The sequence below is a fragment of the Olea europaea genome, unplaced genomic scaffold, assembly GCF_002742605.1.
Source record: "Olea europaea var. sylvestris unplaced genomic scaffold, O_europaea_v1 scaffold1839, whole genome shotgun sequence".
Lineage (NCBI taxonomy): Eukaryota > Viridiplantae > Streptophyta > Magnoliopsida > Lamiales > Oleaceae > Olea > Olea europaea.
This window is the reverse complement of record NW_019236161.1, coordinates 42,265-62,547: the sequence shown is the minus strand read 5'-3', so window position 1 is coordinate 62,547 and position 20,283 is coordinate 42,265. Positions and strand designations below refer to the sequence as shown.

The window sequence follows — 20,283 nt, the reverse complement described above, 5'->3', positions numbered from 1 at the left end:
TGGATAGATCAGTTAGTAAAAGTATGTAATGATAGAGAACGACTAACTTATGTAAGTAAATCAATTATTACAAGAAGAATAAACAATAAGGTAAAGCTCACAATAGATAATGACCAATTTATCATTAATTAAATAAAATACGAAAGAAGTATTTATACAACCATTCAAAATCACCTAAAGCTAACAATATCTATTGTGTAATTTGATTTTATAAGGTATTCGAATTTTAGTAGAAAAGTACTCCGTAAAGGAAACCAAAAACATATAACAGACATCAATTGAAATCGCAGCCTAAACTTATACATAGTAGAGTCTAAGATATGTAAAATATTAACTATGATAGAATATACTTGAAGGATAAATATGTTATCTTCAATATCTTTTCAATAACAAAATTGTTTTAGGAATATTGCAATAACTATTATAATTTGTACCATGCAAATTTTCAGTAGCATTTATTGAAACATCAAAGAAACTTATATTCATTTTATTATTAGTCCTTTATTTGAAGCAAGATATTGTATCTGCGTTACCTATAATAATAATGGAAAATATGATTTCAAAATGATGATGAGAAAAAAAAGATAAAAAATAAAAAAAAAATAGTTTAACATGTTCTGGTTCAAATATAAAAGGATGAACCATCGATTCCTTAACAGAAGCTGAATATTTGCTTCCATATCTATTTCTTTCTTTGCAATTGAAAGTAGCAACGTAAGTAACAATAGTATCTGTGAACGACTAAATAAACAAATTGGTGTAAGAAACATGGAAGAAATGAGCTAAAGTTTTTTTCTTTTACATTTTTACTGGATTCTACCATCTATGTAATTAAGTTGCTCATTCTATTAGACAAAGCATAAATACCAATAATTCCTTACGAAAGTTCAACAGTTAAACTTTAGAACACCGCTAGGCAGTAACTTGTAATTTATCTTTAAAGAAACTTCACAACGAGCAAACAAATTAAACCACATATAAAACCCCTAAGAATGTAGAAAAAGAAATATTCAACCACAAAAAAAAAAATAAAAAAAAATCTTCAACTACTGTAAAATGAAAATAGTCCAAATAATATAAGAGAAGAAAGAAGACTAATTGGAAAAACTCGATTTTTTTGAAAAAAAACATGAACAATCAACTAAAATAAAGAATATATTTCAAAAAAATTACCCGGCAGAGATTTTTCTATTACAATATTCGATTCTACAAGTCAGTTAATGTAATGGAGCCTGTGCACATAAGCAATAGGATACAACATGAGTTTAAAATAGAAAACATTTATGCTATGTTTGATTGCACCCCAATTCCATGGAAAATGGAAATCAAATTCCATATTTCCAATTTTTTGTTGTTTGATTGGCAAATTTTTTTCTAGAATTCGAATTCCACAATTTATGCCATCTAAACTAATTTCTATATTTTCCTTGAATTCCAATTCTCACCAAAATGGGGAGAATTGGAATTATCGGTTACTGTAGCACTTGTTTTATTTTTTTCAATTTTTTTTTTTTTTTATTTGTAGGCAATGGAAACAAATTCTAAAAATTATTGTAAAAAAAAAAATACTTCCCTTTAAATGGCATTTTTCATGTAAAAAAAAGTTAAACAAACATCAAAAAATAGATGATTTTTTTGAATTTTTTTTTTTGTTGACAATGGAAACAAATTCCATCCCCAATACCAGTAAAATCTATCCCTTTAATTGGCAATTTTCATGTCAAACAAAGCCAAACGAAGATAAAAAAACACTTGTATTTCAATATTTTTCACATGAAAATTATCCCAATCAAATATAATAATTTACAATTCTCAAGAAAATAATTTCTAGACAATTCAATTCTCTGGAATTCATTTTCAATTCAATTTCATTTTTGCAATCAAACGGACCCTTAATGGTAAAATCCTCTAAAATGAACAAATTTTAATAAATTATTTCAAAAATAGCGTTACTCAAAAGAAAGAAATGTGAAATACATATATTTTAGGTTATCAACATCTAGTTTCTACACAACTTTGTTGGTAATTTCTATACAATTTTCCCGTGTATCCGTTTTCGCACGGTAGAAGTAGCGAAGGTGAAGAATATAAAAGAGAATAAAAAAGATTAGAACAATAAAACTTTCAAATTCATTTTTACAAATAAAAAGAAATGGAGGTGAAAAGGTAGAAAAAAAAAAAGAAAAAGAAGAGGACAATGAATTTTTGGAACCACGTTACGGTCTACATTCAAAAGTCAATCCTTTTACAGATACATTCAAAGCTGGAAGATGATTATGCCCACCTTCTAATAATGAATTTGTCAAAATTACCCTTTACTTTATAGCTCAGATCATTTTTCATAATTGTTAATGCTAAGGATGAAATGAAAATTCAAAAAAAATATAATCTGCTCTTACTATTGTTTTGAAAAGCTAAAATGTGCCACTTGCCAACCCATGAGGCCCGACATCTTGACAAAATTGAAAACAATTTCGTATCTGCTATTGCCGTCTCTCTTCTTACTGCAGAATAATTGCTACAATAATTACACGTGTGCTATTGGTTTTTTTTTATTTTTTTTTATTTTTTATTTTTTTATGACAAGATTGCTACAGTAACTACACGTACAGAGTAGCTACATTTCTCCTACATACTTTGGTTTTCACACCTAGGAAAGTTGCTACAGTACACACCTGGATTTGCATTCCCAATAACATTTTTACAACTCATTTGCACGCGCAAAAAAAAAATAATTAAATTATAGGAACCAGATAAGTGTGAAACGGATGAACAACAAATGAACAGTAATGAATTGATCTTCTTTTTTATATAGTAGAGAGGCATGAGAACAAACTAAATTAAAAAAAAAAATTTATTTATAGGCAAAAATAGAAAAAAAATTTAAAAAAAGTTATTATAGAGTTTTTTAATTAAATTAAAAATAAATATTATATTATTTAATTAGAATTGAAAAAATTATGTTTTATCATAAAACGAAAAAAAAAATTAGATCAAATAAAAAATTATTTATAACGTGAAGAAAAAAGAAATTTGAAAACAATTTTCAAAAAATATTAATAAAAACAAAACAAATTACACAAAAGAAAGTTACGAAAATTAAATAAAAAATATATAAATATTATTTAATTAAAATTTAAAAAATATAATTTTATCATAAAGAGAAAAGAATAAAAAAAAATTTAAATTTTTTTTACTAAAAAATAGTGGGAGTAAAAATGACGTCGTGTTGTCTTCAATTATTTCTCCATTTTCACACGCCATTTCATTGCAATCACCACCTTCACTACAATATTTCTCAATTTTCACATACCACTTCACTTCATTCAATCCAATACTAATAAAGAAAAGAAGCTAAATGATTTAACAATTAAAAAACAAAAAAAAGAATTATAGGCAAAAATATATATAAAAAAGGTTATTATAAAGTTTTTAATTAAATCAAAATAATTAAAAATAAAAATAAATATTATTTGATTAACATTGAAAAAATTACGTTTTACAATAAAACGAAAAAAATTAAGAGGGTGTTTGGCAGATATTTTTATGTAAAAATGCATTTTTGAATAGTAAATTGATGGGAAATGTGTGGTTGAAAAATAAGGAAAAGTTTTTTATTTACATGTAATATTATTTTAATAAAGAATGTATGGTTGAAAAGAAGAGAGAGAAAAATGCATTTTCAAAAAAAATGGATACCAAATAGGCTCTAAAAAGAATTTTAAACAGAAAAAAATATTTATAATATGAAGAAAAAAGAAATTTTAAGACAATAAGAAAATATAATAAATTAAACAAAAGAAAGTTACAAAAGTTAAATAAAAAATATATAAATAATATTTAATTAAAATTGAAAAAATTAAGTTTCATCGTAAAGAGAAAAGAAATAAAAAAAATTAAATCGAAAAAAATTCTTTATTTATAATATGAACAAAACAAAATTTAAAAAATAATAATTATGATGTGATGGAGAGAAGCGTTTCCAATATAATAAGGGACGTGCTGGACGTTCAGGGGCCTGGACGTCCAGGCGCCTATTTGGCGCCCCCCTATTGGGGGGTCGCCTGTCACTGTCAGACGACCCCCCAATAGGGGGGCGCCAAATAGGCCCCTGGACGTCCAGTTTTTCCATGTAATAAATATGTTGTACTGAAAATCTAAATAAAGCTGAATTAGTGCGTGTGTGTGTGGGTATTGTTATATTATATGTCATTATTGGGAAGGCAAACACTAGTGGATGCTTCAACTTGTTAATATTACGAAATTTCTTTTTTCTTCATATTATAAATATTTTTTTTTCGACTTAAAATTCTTTTTAATTTTTTTTGTTTTATGATAAAATGTAATTTTTTAATTTTAGTTAAATAATATTTATTTTTAATTTTAATTATTCCAATTTAATTAAAAAACTTTATAATATTTTTTTTTGCCTGCAATTCTTTTTCTGTTCTTTAATTTGTTAAGTTGTTAAGTTTTTTTATTAGTATATTGGTGTAAAATGATAGTTATAATTCGATTCGCTAATTTTTGTAACTTTCTTTTGTTTAATTTGTTTTGTTTTTATTATATATTTTTTTAAAATTATTTTCAAATTTCTTTTTTCTTCATATTTCTTTTGATTATATATTTTTTTTCTAACATTTCAATTTTGGTAGAATGGAGTACCATTTAGATGCAGTAATTGGGCACGACTCGATGAAAACAGTGCCACAACAAGTTTCTCTTTTATTTTAGTTAGGATTAGAAAGAAAATAATCAAAACAAAGGAAATGATAATGAAATAAATGAGATGAACGGTACAAAATTAATTTGGGAATAGAGTGTGAAAATGAATAGTACTCCCTCAAGTTTCTCTTTTTAAGAGAAAGTAGATAGTGATTGATTCTATTTTATGTTGCGTGCAAAGACGTATTGGTCAGATGAGCGAATATAAAGCAAAAATAGTTGGTTTTGACTGCAAAGCCACTAAATTAAATCGAGGAAGAAATGAATCCTCGTGGAATTGATTTTTTCACGCTTAAAAAAAATTATTACGATAAAATATTGAATTTCCATTGAAATTTGCGTATGAGTTGAATAGTTGGTCTAACTATGAAATATATTTATTTAACACTTCCAAATTTGAACAATTATTTGTCTTTAAACAAAATACATTTTGATTTAATTACAAAATTTTTAAACAACCATGGTTAGATAGTTTGTCTTTAGAATTGGAATTCATGTATTAAAACTATGAATTGTTTCAAAATCACATTGCTAATATTAATTTCTACTCGTTCAATGCAAAGTCGACGTATATGTGTAAAAATTCAAGTCAAGCATCATAAATTCATAAAATTATTCAAATCCCAACCCTAAATGGTCAAATATATCATTTCTTCTCTCGTGAGATTTACACTCCCAAATTTATTTATTTTTAACTATTTTTCCACTGTTTGACCTAAGATTGTATTTAATATTAGTCCCCATCCTCTCTAGTTTGGTTCAATTTTTCTAACTACAGCTCAGTACATCAATAAATGAAGATTCTTTTTTATTTTTTATTGCATTAACCCCAAATAATCAATCAAGTTAATAACTTATTGTCAAAGGTCTAATTCTCTAAAATAAGTGTTTGGAACTTAATTAAGGCATATAAAATATTTTTTCTTTTCTCACATCTTATGCACGGACTTCTCTTCATCAAGCTTTCTAAATGATCCATGTAGTGAGTTTTTTGGCTGATAACTCTCAAGTTAGATGACTTTACGGCATCAAATTTTAAATATTCTTGCAGGCTTAATCACTCTAATCATAAAGGCCACGAAACCAATAATTAGTACAATATCCTTTATCAAACACCCATTATCAAAAATCGATCCCTAACTTAAGATTTTCACATATTTTTCATATTATTGGCTTTAGACAATCCACTAGCATACATGGAATCCATATTTATATTAATGTCTCCCTACAACAATTCAATCACTCCTGAACTATTCTAGATTTGGTTTGAGAATGTATAATTTAATGGACGTTTGGATTTAGAATCTAAGGTCCACTATATTTTTTTGTTCAATTTATTCAAATTCTAAATCAAATTATTCTTTCATGATGCAAAATATGGATCTTGTGCTCAAAAATATCAAGTTTCACATGAATAAGTATAAATCAACCCTAATATGCGACATTTTCATAATTTATAGCTTAAAACATGATTCCAGATTTATTCATCACAGTAGGCAAAATTATCTAAACCATAAAAGNAAGATAAAGCCAAAATAGTTGGTTTTGACTGCAAAGCCACTAAATTAACTCTAGGAAGAAATGAATCCTAGTGGAATTGACTATTTCAGGCTTAATTGGATTTTAATATGATAAAATATTGAATTTCAATTGAAATTTGCGTATGCATTGCATAATTGGTTTAACCATGAACTTATTTTAACGAGTAATGTCACTTTTACATAATTATCTAACAGATTAATGTATAAATTGATGACATGAAATTATATTAAGATTTATTTGATTTCATTTCTCCTCTCTCTCTCTCTTCCAATCTATTTTTTTTTTCTTTCAAGTAATGCCATTCATAATGAGGATTGCTGATAGTCACTATACATGACATACATGTGACAAATTTTTATTTGATGCATAATGTTACTTGTATATAATTACATTAAAATTTAATTAATTTCCTCCCCCTCTCTCTTCCAAACTAATTTTTTTTTCAAGTAATACTATTTATAGTGAAAATTATAGGTAATCGTCTCACACAATATATATGTGACAGTTTGTTATCTGATGCATGCATGTATGTTACATAAGACGATCATCAATAGTTCTCACTTTGAATATCATTGTTCATTTTTTCTTGTTCTCTATATATCAATATGTAAATAATTATGTATAAATAGCATTGCTCTAGTTTAGATTTGACTATTAATTTGAGCCTAATTAATACAAAAATGATTGGATAAAAGGCTAAATATTTTAATTGGGCTAATGATTTGAGTCCCGTTAGCACAATGATTGGACCAAAACTTAATATTTTAATTGGGCTATTAATTTGAGCCCAAATATTATTGGGTTGAATTGAGACTCCCCATTGACAAGCAAGATTACTATTTAGAAAAATGCCCCAAAACCTTCGAAAGTATCAAATAGTCCCTTAAAGTTTTTATCCACGATTATACTACTAGCTACCTTTGCCACCACCTCTCCATCAACAATGACAATACCCCGTCGTCTCTTCATCCCCCTCATCTTCCCCTTTAACTTGTTTGCTAATGTGGATTGTGCACCTCTGTTTAAAAGGTGGGCACGCCTACATGAGCCAAGGTAGATTCTGAGTATGTAGTGTTTGGATTAGGAGAATTGTAAATTTATCTTTAAAATACCATCATGCATATAAAATTTATTTCTAAAAGTCTACTAATCGATCAATATTTTTCGCAAATGATCACTCAAATGCAAGTTTATGTCGAATTGTTACTTCAACAGATTAAGCAGATTTGACTCCCATTTTAAAAACTCATTTAAAAAAAAAAAATTCATTTTCGATCATACATTTCATAATACCTACAACTTTTATAAACTTTTTAACTGCCTATTTCATAAACTTTTATTAAGATCTATTAAAATTCGGGTTTTTAGCTACATCAAAATAGAGGCTTATAGGTCAAGGAAGAGGTGGAAATAAGAGAAATTATTAACTATGCCTATTCATGAAATAGTTCTGAGTAACCAATGCAGGAGAATCATGTGAGGTGTTTTCTCGTCTTTTTCATTTCGGATCCTCTGCTAAATTTCAGTGTATTTTAACGATAAAACCAAGATTTCCCTTCCCCCAACGTTTGGCTGGTGCAATTAAAAAATAGGGCCTGGACATTTTCTCTTTAAATTTTCTTAATTTTTGAATAATTTACTATAGTTGATTGTGTGTGATCCAAATAACACGGAGCTTTCCAATTATATTAGTAATGAATCTTGACATTTGGTGGATATGAGTCAAGGGCTAGGTCTCTAACTCGTGTATGTCTAAATGAGATGATGAGTACAAGTAGGGGTGTCAAAATTGTTAAACGATATATTCCACAATGAATAAATAAGAAAATATTAATCAACAGATAAAACTCTAAGTCTTGCTATGATATCAGAATCCATCAAACTTAGACGAGCAATTTGATTCGATTAAGTTCTTGTGTGAAAGTTATACTTTTTTTGCACCCATTTTTAACCATATATTCTAAAAATAATAATAATAATAATAATTTTCATGTTTTCTTATAACTCGTTCATACTTTTTAGATATACATTCTTATTAAAATAAAATAAAAATTCGATTCTACAATAAGCTCTAAACTCAAAATGAATATATAGATTTGTAAATTGGTGTTAAAAAGCGACTCGACCAATCCAACCCGACATACATGTGCTATTTTCAATATGAAATCAGACAGAGAACAAGAACATGTGATTTTCAAACTAGAAAAGTCTGCAAGCCCATTATTGTTGGACAAATGGTCCAATAACATATGACATTGTTGAACTTACCCGTGACCCATTTTATTCACTTTCTGATGCAAATCTTATTCCACTTTAATCTGCTTCACAAAGCCACATAAATCTAATTCATGCATCAGAGAAAAGTCAGAAGATATTTTCACTACCTACCTCAATCCAATGCTCCCAACAATGATCAGGACCATTGATCCAGCAAATTCACCCGCGTGGATCTGGCAATTTGAAAAAGTTGTTGTCAAATCTATATTTTCTTTTACCAACATTGAGTCACTCTTCTAAAAACGTAAACGGTTGACATCAATGCTTAGCTTAGAAATTTCATTAGGTCCGGTCATATGTGCACATATAATTGGATTATTCATTTAAATCACAATACATCGAACCACTAGATAATCAAATAGCAATACCTTGACGTTGGACACCCACTTTGTTTCTCTTTTACTATCTTGGACACTGAAACACAATTAGAATGGCTCGAGAATTAAGATGTCATGATTTAGGTGGACAGTCTTACATATATAACCGTCTCATTAAATTTTTTTACCCCAACACAAGTGGTACAAGTGAAGTTTTACCAAGTCATTGACTTGGATTCGAGCCTCCTTTGAAGGAATCATGAAATTCAGAAATACAAAGTCATAAACTGTTATGTTATAATATTTATTGTTTATCTTCAACATGCTGTAGCTCGAATTTATTTTTATTGTTAGATACTAAATATATTGTTTATATTTATTGCCTTCTACTATATCGTTCGACGATGATCTAACCCCCATTTCACTTTTAGAGGAGCGTAAGTCTAAAGCGACTTAAGTGGTCGAACCTACACCATAATTTCTACGTGCGGCTGCGGCTGCTTAAAAAATGGTTAGGTGTGTGTTTGGTGCCATGATTTCAAATAGTAGTGTAAGGGGAGGATATTTTCTCATATACCTGTATACTTGCAAAGAAAATTCCACGGCGCTAAAGCCGAAATAACCGGGCTTCACGGACTCCGATGTAAAAATGTATCAGCACAGCAGCCTCATATGCGCATGCACTTTGCATTTGTTAACTATAAATACCGGTTATATGCACCCCATTTCTGCTGCACTGGGCTCTGATTGTCACGAGCTCGTTCTTCTTGTTTATTGTGATTGTTCTCCGTGTAATATATTTCTGCTGAAAAAATGACTGTCGGGTCTGGAATATCTGTGGTTGATGGGAGGTTGAATGTGCTGGGAAAAACCATTTTGACAAACGTTGATGATAAAGTTATGGTAACTCCAGCTACTGGTGAAATTTTGACTAATGGAGCTTTCATCGGCGTTCAATCCGATCAGATTGGCAGCCGTAGGGTCTTCCCGGTCGGAAAACTCGAGTAAGTACTCTTTTTGTCTATTTTATTTTGTGATTTTCAAATTTTCATGAGTTGATTTGAATTTGTGGATTCTTTTGATGTTTTATGCTTGATCTTATACTACAACACAAACTTGGAGTCAGCCACCTGAATTTTTATCCATCAATCTGGTGGATTCATAGTTAGATTTACTGGAACCGAGAGTGACTATATACTTATGTGAAATACTAATTGGTTTTGATTTCCAGGGGACTGCGATTTATGTGTGTTTTCCGGTTCAAGTTGTGGTGGATGACACAGAGGATGGGTACAAGTGGCAAAGACATACCTTTTGAAACCCAATTTTTGATTGTGGAAGGACAAGATGGTTCACATTTTGGAGAAGATGGGGAGGACAAATCAGCATTATACGTCGTTTTTTTGCCGATATTAGAGGGAGATTTCAGGGCTGTTCTTCAGGGTAATGCGAATAATGAGTTGGAGATTTGCTTGGAAAGTGGTAAGCGCGGATGTTCATTTAAGGATCATTTTGACATATTTTGTTATCTTCTTTGCCAATCGGCCTGTTTCGGGAATTTTAGTAATGTGGTTTGGATGCAGGAGATCCTGCTGTTCAAGAATTCGAAGGGAGTCATCTAGTTTTCGTTGCAGCTGGATCCGACCCATTTGATGTGATCACCAATGCAGTCAAGTAAGTTCTTTTATAGTATATGTGTTTGTGGATTGGACGTGACAATTATAATTAAATGTCACACATTTCCACTCATTGGTCGTGCCAAGTTCTATCTAATCGAACGACAGAACATCATGCCCTCAAGTTTTTACATTAGTAACAAAAAATTTAATACTACTTTTAAAGATGATTGAGAACATATTTACTTTTATGCAGGTCTGTGGAAAGACATTTGCAGACATTTAGTCACCGGGATAGGAAAAAGGTAGAAGAATTATTGCTAATGTTTTCTCTAATTGCTCCAATTTGTTTTGCAATAGGGCATCGATACTGCATTTCTAAACCCGGTTTTTGATCGTGGTTCAGATGCCAGACTTATTGAACTGGTTCGGATGGTGTACGTGGGATGCTTTCTATACTGATGTCACTTCGGAAGGAGTGAAGCAGGGTTTGCAAAGGTAACACACAAACACTTCACGTGGAATCAATGGTGTCAAATTTGGATTGGCCACATTTTTAGCCCATTGCAAGGGTCCAAGATGGGCCACGGAGAAATGTGGAGGTCTGGGGCCAATTGACACCACTACATGGAGTGGTTGACATGATTTTGGCTAAGGGATACTAACCAGTGATATCTTATTGTAGTTTCGAGCAAGGAGGAATTGCCCCGAAGTTTGTCATCATTGATGATGGATGGCAATCAGTTAGTATGGATCCAGTTAGTATTGCATCTAAAGCTGATAACACAGCCAAGTGAGTCAAAGAACTGAATTTTATTTGGATTTCTTGCCTTCCTCTTCCTGGCTGACAGTTTCCATCACTCCTTTCCCTATCCAGCTTTGCAAACAGGTTAACTAACATCAAAGAGAACCACAAATTTCAGAAGGATGGCCAAGAGGGTCACAGAGTGGAAGATCCAGCAATGGGAATTCAGCATATTGTCAACAAAATTAAAGATGAACATTCTGTAAAGTATGTTTATGTCTGGCATGCATTAACGGGGTACTGGGGTGGAGTCCGACCTGGTGGCGATGGACTAGAACATTACGACTCTAAGCTGGCTTACCCCATCTCTTCTCCTGGCGTACAGTCAAACGAACCTTGTGATGCATTGAATAGCATCACCAAGAATGGGCTTGGTCTTGTGAACCCTGAGAAAGTCTTTAACTTCTATAATGAATTGCACTCATACCTTGCATCGTCTGGTATTGATGGGGTTAAGGTAGATGTTCAGAACATTCTTGAAACCCTTGGGGCGGGCCATGGTGGACGGGTAAAGCTTGCCCAGAAATACCACCGAGCATTAGAGGCCTCGATTTTGAGGAATTTCCCTGATAATGGTATCATTTCTTGCATGAGTCATAACACAGATGGTTTGTATAGGTAATCATCAGTTTCTCTCTTTACATTTGAATTCCTTTCACATATTTCTTAGCTAAAAAATTAAATTATTGATAAAATTTTGTGTTGGATTTCAGTGCAAAGCGAACAGCTGTTATTAGAGCATCAGATGATTTCTGGCCGAAAGATCCAGCATCGCACACGATCCACATTGCATCAGTTGCTTACAACACTGTTTTCTTAGGGGAGTTTATGCAGCCAGATTGGGATATGTTTCATGTAAGCTGATGACTTGATCAAATGTTTGTGGCCTTAGTCTTGAGAAATCGATATACTAATTTGTTATATGAACGGCAGAGTTTACACCCAATGGCAGAATACCATGGAGCCGCACGTGCTGTGGGAGGCTGTGCTATTTATGTCAGGTGCAATGAATATTGTTGAGCTCTCTCTCTCTAAAAGCTTAAATTATTAGTAAGGAAACAAAATTACTTGTAGTTACATTGTATGACGATATATGTTTCGCGACAATTTACTTTTTCTCCCATTGGACATCAATTATGTGCAGTGATAAGCCTGGACAGCACGATTTTAATCTTCTCCGAAAGCTTGTACTTCCTGACGGTTCCATATTGAGGGCCAAATTCCCTGGAAGACCAACAAGGGATTGCTTGTTTTCAGATCCTGCCAGAGATGGAAAGAGGTATTTTAATGAATTTTAACGAATAACAATTCTTGAAGTTTCATTTGTTTGAATAACACCTTGTATTTTCATTACAGTTTGTTAAAAATTTGGAATCTAAATGATTTCAATGGAGTTGTGGGGGTGTTCAATTGCCAAGGAGCAGGTTGGTGCAGAGTTGGAAAGAAGAATCTCATCCATGACGAGCAACCTGGCACTGTAACTGGAATTCTTAGATCTAAAGACGTCGATTACTTGCCTAGAATTGCTGATGAGCGATGGAGTGGAGACGTCGTAGTTTATTCTCATCTTCGTGGTAATTTTTACAGCTTCATAACTTATAACTGATATAGGATTAAATGGTAAATTCTATAGAATACCGATTGGACTTGTTAAGTTTTATGTTTCCGAGGGTCTGAGTGTTGGGTTGTTCAAAGGACGCAAATAAGGACGTTTAAGGTGGATGTACATTCATATTATATTGGATAAACGACGAGTTAGTGTCATTGAGGACACAATGACGACTTAAGTGATTTGATCATGTTTTGCACTCATATAAAATACTCCTGCAATCTTGGTAAAATAAGCGTTAGGTTTTGATACCCAATAAATTTGGACGATGATTTTAAAACAGTATTGGATAATTTATACCAACACCTTAGTGATAGATCAGGAAACAACTTGGGTCATTAAAAACAGCTTAATTAAGTTAATGTAGCTCGTGATGCTCCACATTGTTGATGATCCAAGTTGTGGTTATTGAGTTAAATTATTAGTTGGATGGTGATAAGCATAACCCATTTATTTCTGGTAAGTTGGAACTTTCTGTTGCTCCATTTAGAGTGGAGTACTTGGCCCAAATTGGTGACTAATTGATCATCTTTTTTTCTCCTAGTCGTTTTCTTATTGTGTGTAATTGCAGAGAGTTTGAAATACATAGTGAGGATCCGGCTTGGTTTGAGATCTACNTTTCTCCTAGTCGTTTTCTTATTGTGTGTAATTGCAGAGAGTTTGAAATACATAGTGAGGATCCGGCTTGGTTTGAGATCTACTGTTACTACCTCTTTGTTTTCTCCTCCCTTTGTTGCTGCAAGAACCACCATATTGTCTCTTCCTTAGTGCAAGTGTGAAATAGTTGAGGGTCAAGCCTCCTTGATTGGTATTTGTTTAGTTGAATAACTGAGTCTTGAATTCAAGCTCAGTTATTCAACCAAACGAACACTAACTGAGAAAGCTCGATTCATAACTTTTTCTCTCACACTTGGTTGCCACAAGCTTTATACCCACCAAGGATGACGATGGCGATTATTACAATATCACGAAAGGCAGAAGAAAGCAAAGAGAGCAATGGTTGAATCTCAAAGAAAACCTTTCAAGACGACTGCCTCTCTTCTTGCCTCAATTGTAAATGCACACGGATTGGCTGGGAAGAGGCAAATGATATATAGCATTAGCCATTAGGTTAGATACTAGGGTCAAAATTCACTCCTCTCCGAATGGGCCAGGACCAAGTGACCCAACAAACCAAAGAATGGGCTTAAAATATCACCACCAATCCACGGCCAATCGATAACTACAACTTGGGCCATCTGAAAAGCGTTGGCCACGAACAACAGTAACTTAATTAAATTGTTTCTAGTGACCCTAGTAGTTTCAGGATCGAGTCATTGTGTTGTCGCCTAGATTTATTGAGTATCAAAATTCAACAATAAGTCAAAAGAGGGAGGCTGGACAAAACTATGACCTTTTGCAGTTGCTAGTCAATCTAGTAGTTAACCAGACGGAGTAACGTAACGAAATTCATATAGTCGACCCTATATTTATTCAAAATGAGGCTTAAATCTCTTCTTTTTTTGTTGTATAATGTTTAACTGATCTTCTCGTGTCCATTGCAGGAGACTTGGTTTATCTTCCGAAAAACACTTCTCTACCAGTGACTATGAAAGCACGCGAGTACGATGTCTTTACAGTCATTCCTGTCAAGGAAATGTCCAACAGAACTAAGTTTGCTCCTATAGGACTCATCAAAATGTTCAACTCTGGAGGAGCAATTAAGGAACTAAACTATGAAATGGACAGGACTGGAACTGTATGTCTAAAAGTTCGTGGATGTGGTCTATTCGGAGCCTATTCAACAGTTCGACCAAAGAGAGTAACAGTGGATGCTGAGGAAGTGAAATTTGAATACGAAGAAGCCTCTGGATTCATCACCCTTTCTTTGAGCATTCCAGAGAAAGAGTTATACCTTTGGAACGTCTGTATTGAACTGTGAAAAGATTGTTTTCACTTCAGTATCTCAAATTGTTGCAGAGAAAATTCGTTCGTCATTGCACAAGGAATGAAAATAAGTAGCCGTAGTTAAAAATCTTAGCACTTTGTGTTGCACAATAAAATGGAGTCTCGGGTGTTTTCATCAGTGTTTTATCCATGTAATTCATTAAGTTGAGAAGAGAAATAGTTTGTAGCTTGCGGCAGTGGCCGTTTAGTTATTGGATCGTCTGGGTTTTGAGCATTAAGGAAACACTATTTTTCTTAGAGTTAAGAGGCAAGTAATGAGAAATATTTACTTTATGAAATGTCTTATAATTTTTAAGTACAATCAAACATGCCACACAAGCCTATTACTTGGTACTTTACTGTAACGATTGAGCATGTTCTACAAACAATTAAATATATTAATTATTTTCCTAGCCCATGTTTGGCTCTCATCTTCTAAAACTCATTTTTTCTTCAACTCATTTTCATTCACACATTTCATGGAATCAGCAACTTTTATCAAAATCTACTAAAAATATAATTTTTATTTAAACCAAACAGGAGCTTAATGCACATGGAATTATTTGACATTCTTACAAATGAATATTATAAAACACAATCAGACCAGCCATTCTTGGAGATGTGGGAAACCTTTGAAACGCAAATGAAATAGATTTCTTTAAATCCCAATTATCGAAGAATGCAACTTTTCCATGACAAATTCGCAAACCTCAATTTTTGCTAAAACATCAAAAGTGTTGCAATGTTTTGTACTATCAAATCAATAATCCACCAACTTGCAGCAGTAAACCACAGAGAGAGAGAGAGAGAGAGAGAGAGAGAGAGAGAGAGAGAGAGAGAGAGAGAGAGTTGACCGGGCGTCTTGTGGGTGAGCAACCTGCCCATGTCTTCACACGGTGAACGGGCGTTGAATTCTTTAATGAAATCATGCACCTTTGATGCAAATGCCACACCTCTGCAATTTTCTTACCATCTCCTATATAACAATTCTTGTATTATCGTACAATAAACACCAATGTTCACACATTTTGCAGGATTTTCATATAAAATTCAGTATTCTGTTACTTGTATAGAGTCCCTCTCCCATTTATAGATTTTCTTCCATATTTTAGCATAAATTATCTGTCAACTGTAACACAACTTTCCATTGGAACCATCTGTCTCCTCTGCCCGAGTTATATAATTCCATAAAATGGGTCGAATTCCATGCTGCGAGAAGGACAATGTGAAAAGGGGTCAATGGACTCCAGAAGAAGATCAAAAGCTTTCATCCTACATCGCTCAACATGGGACTCGTAACTGGCGTCTCATTCCTAAGCATGCCGGTCTTTTCCATACGCTGTATACTTTTCCATTATTAGATTCAGTTATGACATTGTTGGCATGTTCAGGATGCTCGACTGACTACCTTAGACAAGATTAAGAACTGTTCACTGGGTATCAAACATGCCAACAGTTCTTCAATAACCTTGTGAGCTGATTCATCATATTAATTCATGTCAGGTCTTCAGAGGTGTGGGAAAAGCTGTAGACTTCGATGGACGAACTACCTCCGTCCAGACCTTAAACATGGCCAATTCACAGAGGCAGAAGAACAGACTATTGTAACTCTTCATTCAGTCCTTGGAAACCGGTATCCAACATTTTTTTTTGATATTTCTCAAACAAGAATCTGGGTGAATCTGGAAATAATCCCAGAAACAGAACATATATCCTCCTCATCTAAGCTTGAACGGACACTTTTATATTCCCCCATTATTTCCAAGTGCTAATTGCTTAAATGACTGTCTGTAACAGATGGTCTGTAATTGCTGCTCAGCTGCCAGGACGCACAGACAATGATGTTAAAAATCACTGGAACACCAAGCTGAAGAAAAAGCTTTCAGGGATGGGAATTGATCCAGTTACCCACAAGCCCTTCTCCCATCTTATAAATGAAATCGCCACCACCCTTTCACCGCCACAAGTTCCGCATTTGGCTGAAGCCGCCCTCGGGTGTTTCAAGGATGAAATGCTCCACCTCCTCACCAAGAGACGTATCGACCTCCCGCTGCAGCAATATTCCCCGGCAATTCCTGTCAGCACAACCACTTGTGTTAAACACGAGGATAAGGATGAGACAATTGAGAAGACCAAGGCCATAAAAGAATCCGACGTGCTACCTATAAACAAGCCGTGGGACTACACTGGAGCAATGTCTACAAATTTTTCAGGAACATTCAGTTGTTTTCCAGCATCGGATTCTGGATATCACTATGGCCTTGCATCGCTCGGTAATGAAGGGAATGGATCTCCATGGAGCCAAAGTATGTGTATGGGAAGCACGTGCACAGCAGGAGACCAGCAAGTCTGCCTCAAGAAACCCGAGGGTGAAAATGGTGAAGACTCGGAGGGAAGAAAAGAAACACGAGATGGATCCATCATTATCAGTTCAGAATGTGTTTTGTGGGATATACCATCAGATGATTTGATCAATCATGTCGACTAAGAAATTTTACACGAATTACATATTTGGCACTGGACAAGACCAGAGAGTAAATAAACAAGATTGAAACTTCTTTTTCTCTTAATACTATCCAATACTAGAGCATATTTCTTGTTCAGGAAAATAGAGGACCATGGAGATGAGAAAAGAAGTGTATATACAACTTGCTGATGAATTACCTTGACAGGAAGATAATATACACTATTCCAATAATACCTTTCAGACTTTCCTTGTCTTTCTTGCTATGTATTTCAGACAGTCCTTCAAATTTTGACCTGCTAAGAAGTTAAGACATATATTAGCAAATGGTCGTGAGACCGAAATAACAAACCCCTATCAGGACAAGCAAAAAGCAGCAGGGAATCAAAACCATTGAATATTATAAAGAGTCAAAGACATCATTTGAGGGTTATTGGCAGCTTTTTAATTGACTAAATTAAATTCACAAATTTGATGCAATCAAATAAGCTTAAATGAAGGCATGGACCAATTGACACGTTTAAGCCTGCAAGTAGAATCTTCAGCACCGTGTCTATGTTCTTTGCAATCATCGTCGCGGTGTGATTCCCATGACCTTTGTCAGTGACCTAATAAGGTGCTAATGCTGAGTATAATACCAACAAACAACTGGAAAGGAAATCAGTTTTACGTACTAATTACTTTTGAGTGCATCATTCGTTACCAAAAAAAAAAAAGAACAGGCAAGGTTTTTTGGATAAATACCAGCATAAGAAAAACTCTTCATTCAAAAAAATAAAAAATAAAAAATAAAAAAGGCAAGCTTAAATGACAGAATTTTTAATGCAGTTTACAGTTGCATTGGTTATTCTTACGAGAGAGATGTTGACAGGATGAGTTCTCTTTTCTCTTTATATTTTTTTTTTTTTCAGTTTTTTGTCTTATTTTTTGTATATATTTAACTAGAAATAAGGGCTTTTAGTCTTTTATCAAAACTTTGACCTTTTAACCGTCAATTGTATGAAAACTGTTCATAAGGACCAATCCCGTTCATTAATTGAAAGTTTGGAATGTTTGTTCCAAGATTTAAACTTTAAAGATCATTTACAAGGCAACTTTATATGATGGGGACCATTTGTGCCAATTCTCCACATTTATTGATAAAATGAGATTTTTAAATTCATAGGATCTTAACAACTTAGGTATAAACTTAGCAACGACAAAATATCTGAACTCTATCAATTTTTTGATCCTTCTTTGAGAAGAAAATAGTAATTTTTATATTTGAACCTCTCGCACCGAACTTATAGTACACTTCCTTGAGACATGTAACTTTCAGGTGGCAAGATTGCCTGATTAGTGGAAGAGGGCACAATATTTCCCTTTTTATACACGATTATTGAGATTGCGTGACTATTAGACTGTGTAAGTTTGGGGTAATGGCTTCACCCCCTTGTAACTCTACGAGGTGAATGCCAATTCATATACGTCTTCTGCCACGTTTCATCTCAGTTGTAAAATGCATCTTATGGGTAAATACCAGTATAAGAAAAACTCTTCATTCGAAAATAAATTAAAAAGGCAAGCTTTTGATAATCTTTAGTCCTAACCGGAGTTTTACTCAGTCTTAACTAAAATATTAGGGTCATGCTACTTGTACTTGTTTGTTTACACTATGATTTACTCGGGCCCACCTCCTCCTCTCATATGCGAGTTTGACCCCACGTCATGACCCCCACATGGGACCCGACCTCATGTGAGAGGAGTGGTGGGGTCGAGTAACCCAAAGTGTCAACAAACAAGGACAAATAGCTTAATTCAAAGTGTCTCATAAACAAACAGTCTTGTCACCTGATGTAGTTGCAATCAAATCGGCATGCTTTGGATCCCAACACAACTGATCAACACTATTGGTATGCCCCTTTAGCTCAATGTCTTTAACCTTACCTTGCACAAGCAAATTAAACAACGTGCTAGCTGAAATCAACTCAAAAATCATAGAAGCCCTCTGCAACAGATACAGGATGAAGAGAATATGAAACTAGATAACGTTTGTCTTTCTAAAATATTGAATATGACTTAGATGTTTTCGAAATAATTAAAAATCTATTTAACCAGGTGTTGACACATAAAAATTCAGCCCAAATCGAACGGCTCAATGTCTTTAACCTTACCTTGCACAAGCAAATTAAACAACGTGCTAGCTGAAATCAACTCAAAAATCATAGAAGCCCTCTGCAACAGATACAGGATGAAGAGAATATGAAACTAGATAACGTTTGTCTTTCTAAAATATTGAATATGACTTAGATGTTTTCGAAATAATTAAAAATCTATTTAACCAGGTGTTGACACATAAAAATTCAGCCCAAATCGAACGGCCCAAAATGAAGCCCAATTGGAGGATCCCCAAATCAGATAGCCCAAAGAATGAAGCCCAATCAGACGATTCAATGAAGGCCCAAATAGGGAGGCCCGTGAACGCGGTAACACCATCGCCCAAACTTGCAAGTCGCCCAGGATCTGAGCGAATGGAATGCCATGCAGTTGCCCAGAGCTACTACTCTATTCTCGCCCAAACCTTTGAGTCGCCCAAGGACTTAGCAAACATGAAGTATTATGGTTATCAAGAAGCGCAGTTATCAAAGCAGTTATTAAGCAGCCCCATCACGTTTCACGATTCAAGGAATTCAATTGAAGACGGTTGAAAGACAAAGAGTAATGGCAGCAGTTAACAAAGGCAGTTCCATGCAAAGTTGGCCATTACGAAGAAAGTGGGCAGTTATAGAACGATCAAACAGTTTTTTAGGCGGTTGATCATACAGAGATCATCCAAGGAGTATAAAAGGAAGAAAAGACATAGAGCAAAAGACCCCGAATCAAAAATTCTCGAATAGAGAACATGTAATTTTAAATTTCTTAGTTTAGATTTAAACACTTCTTTCAGTAACTCGTGTGCTTACGCCCTTTGGAGGCATTTTGTTTTTAATTTCCAATTGTAAAGTCATCGCCAATAAAGAACG

General features: G+C 33.5%; 2 protein-coding genes across 2 annotated transcripts; both read left to right on the top strand.

Annotated features, from left to right (window-relative positions):
• Positions 1-9,410: 9,410 nt before the first annotated feature.
• Positions 9,411-15,111, top strand: LOC111378616 (probable galactinol--sucrose galactosyltransferase 1). Its single transcript, XM_023001846.1, has 12 exons — positions 9,411-9,865; positions 10,093-10,343; positions 10,445-10,535; positions 10,734-10,782; positions 10,884-10,975; positions 11,163-11,270; positions 11,355-11,900; positions 11,996-12,137; positions 12,216-12,283; positions 12,427-12,561; positions 12,639-12,856; positions 14,436-15,111. The coding sequence occupies exons 1-12, from the start codon at positions 9,675-9,677 to the stop codon at positions 14,810-14,812; spliced, it is 2,268 nt and encodes a 755-aa protein (XP_022857614.1). The 5' UTR covers positions 9,411-9,674; the 3' UTR covers positions 14,813-15,111.
• A 603-nt stretch (positions 15,112-15,714) lies between these two features.
• Positions 15,715-17,537, top strand: LOC111378613 (transcription factor MYB80). The gene is made up of 3 exons (XM_023001842.1): positions 15,715-16,142; positions 16,321-16,450; positions 16,615-17,537. The coding sequence occupies exons 1-3, from the start codon at positions 16,010-16,012 to the stop codon at positions 17,303-17,305; spliced, it is 954 nt and encodes a 317-aa protein (XP_022857610.1). The 5' UTR covers positions 15,715-16,009; the 3' UTR covers positions 17,306-17,537.
• Positions 17,538-20,283: the final 2,746 nt, after the last annotated feature.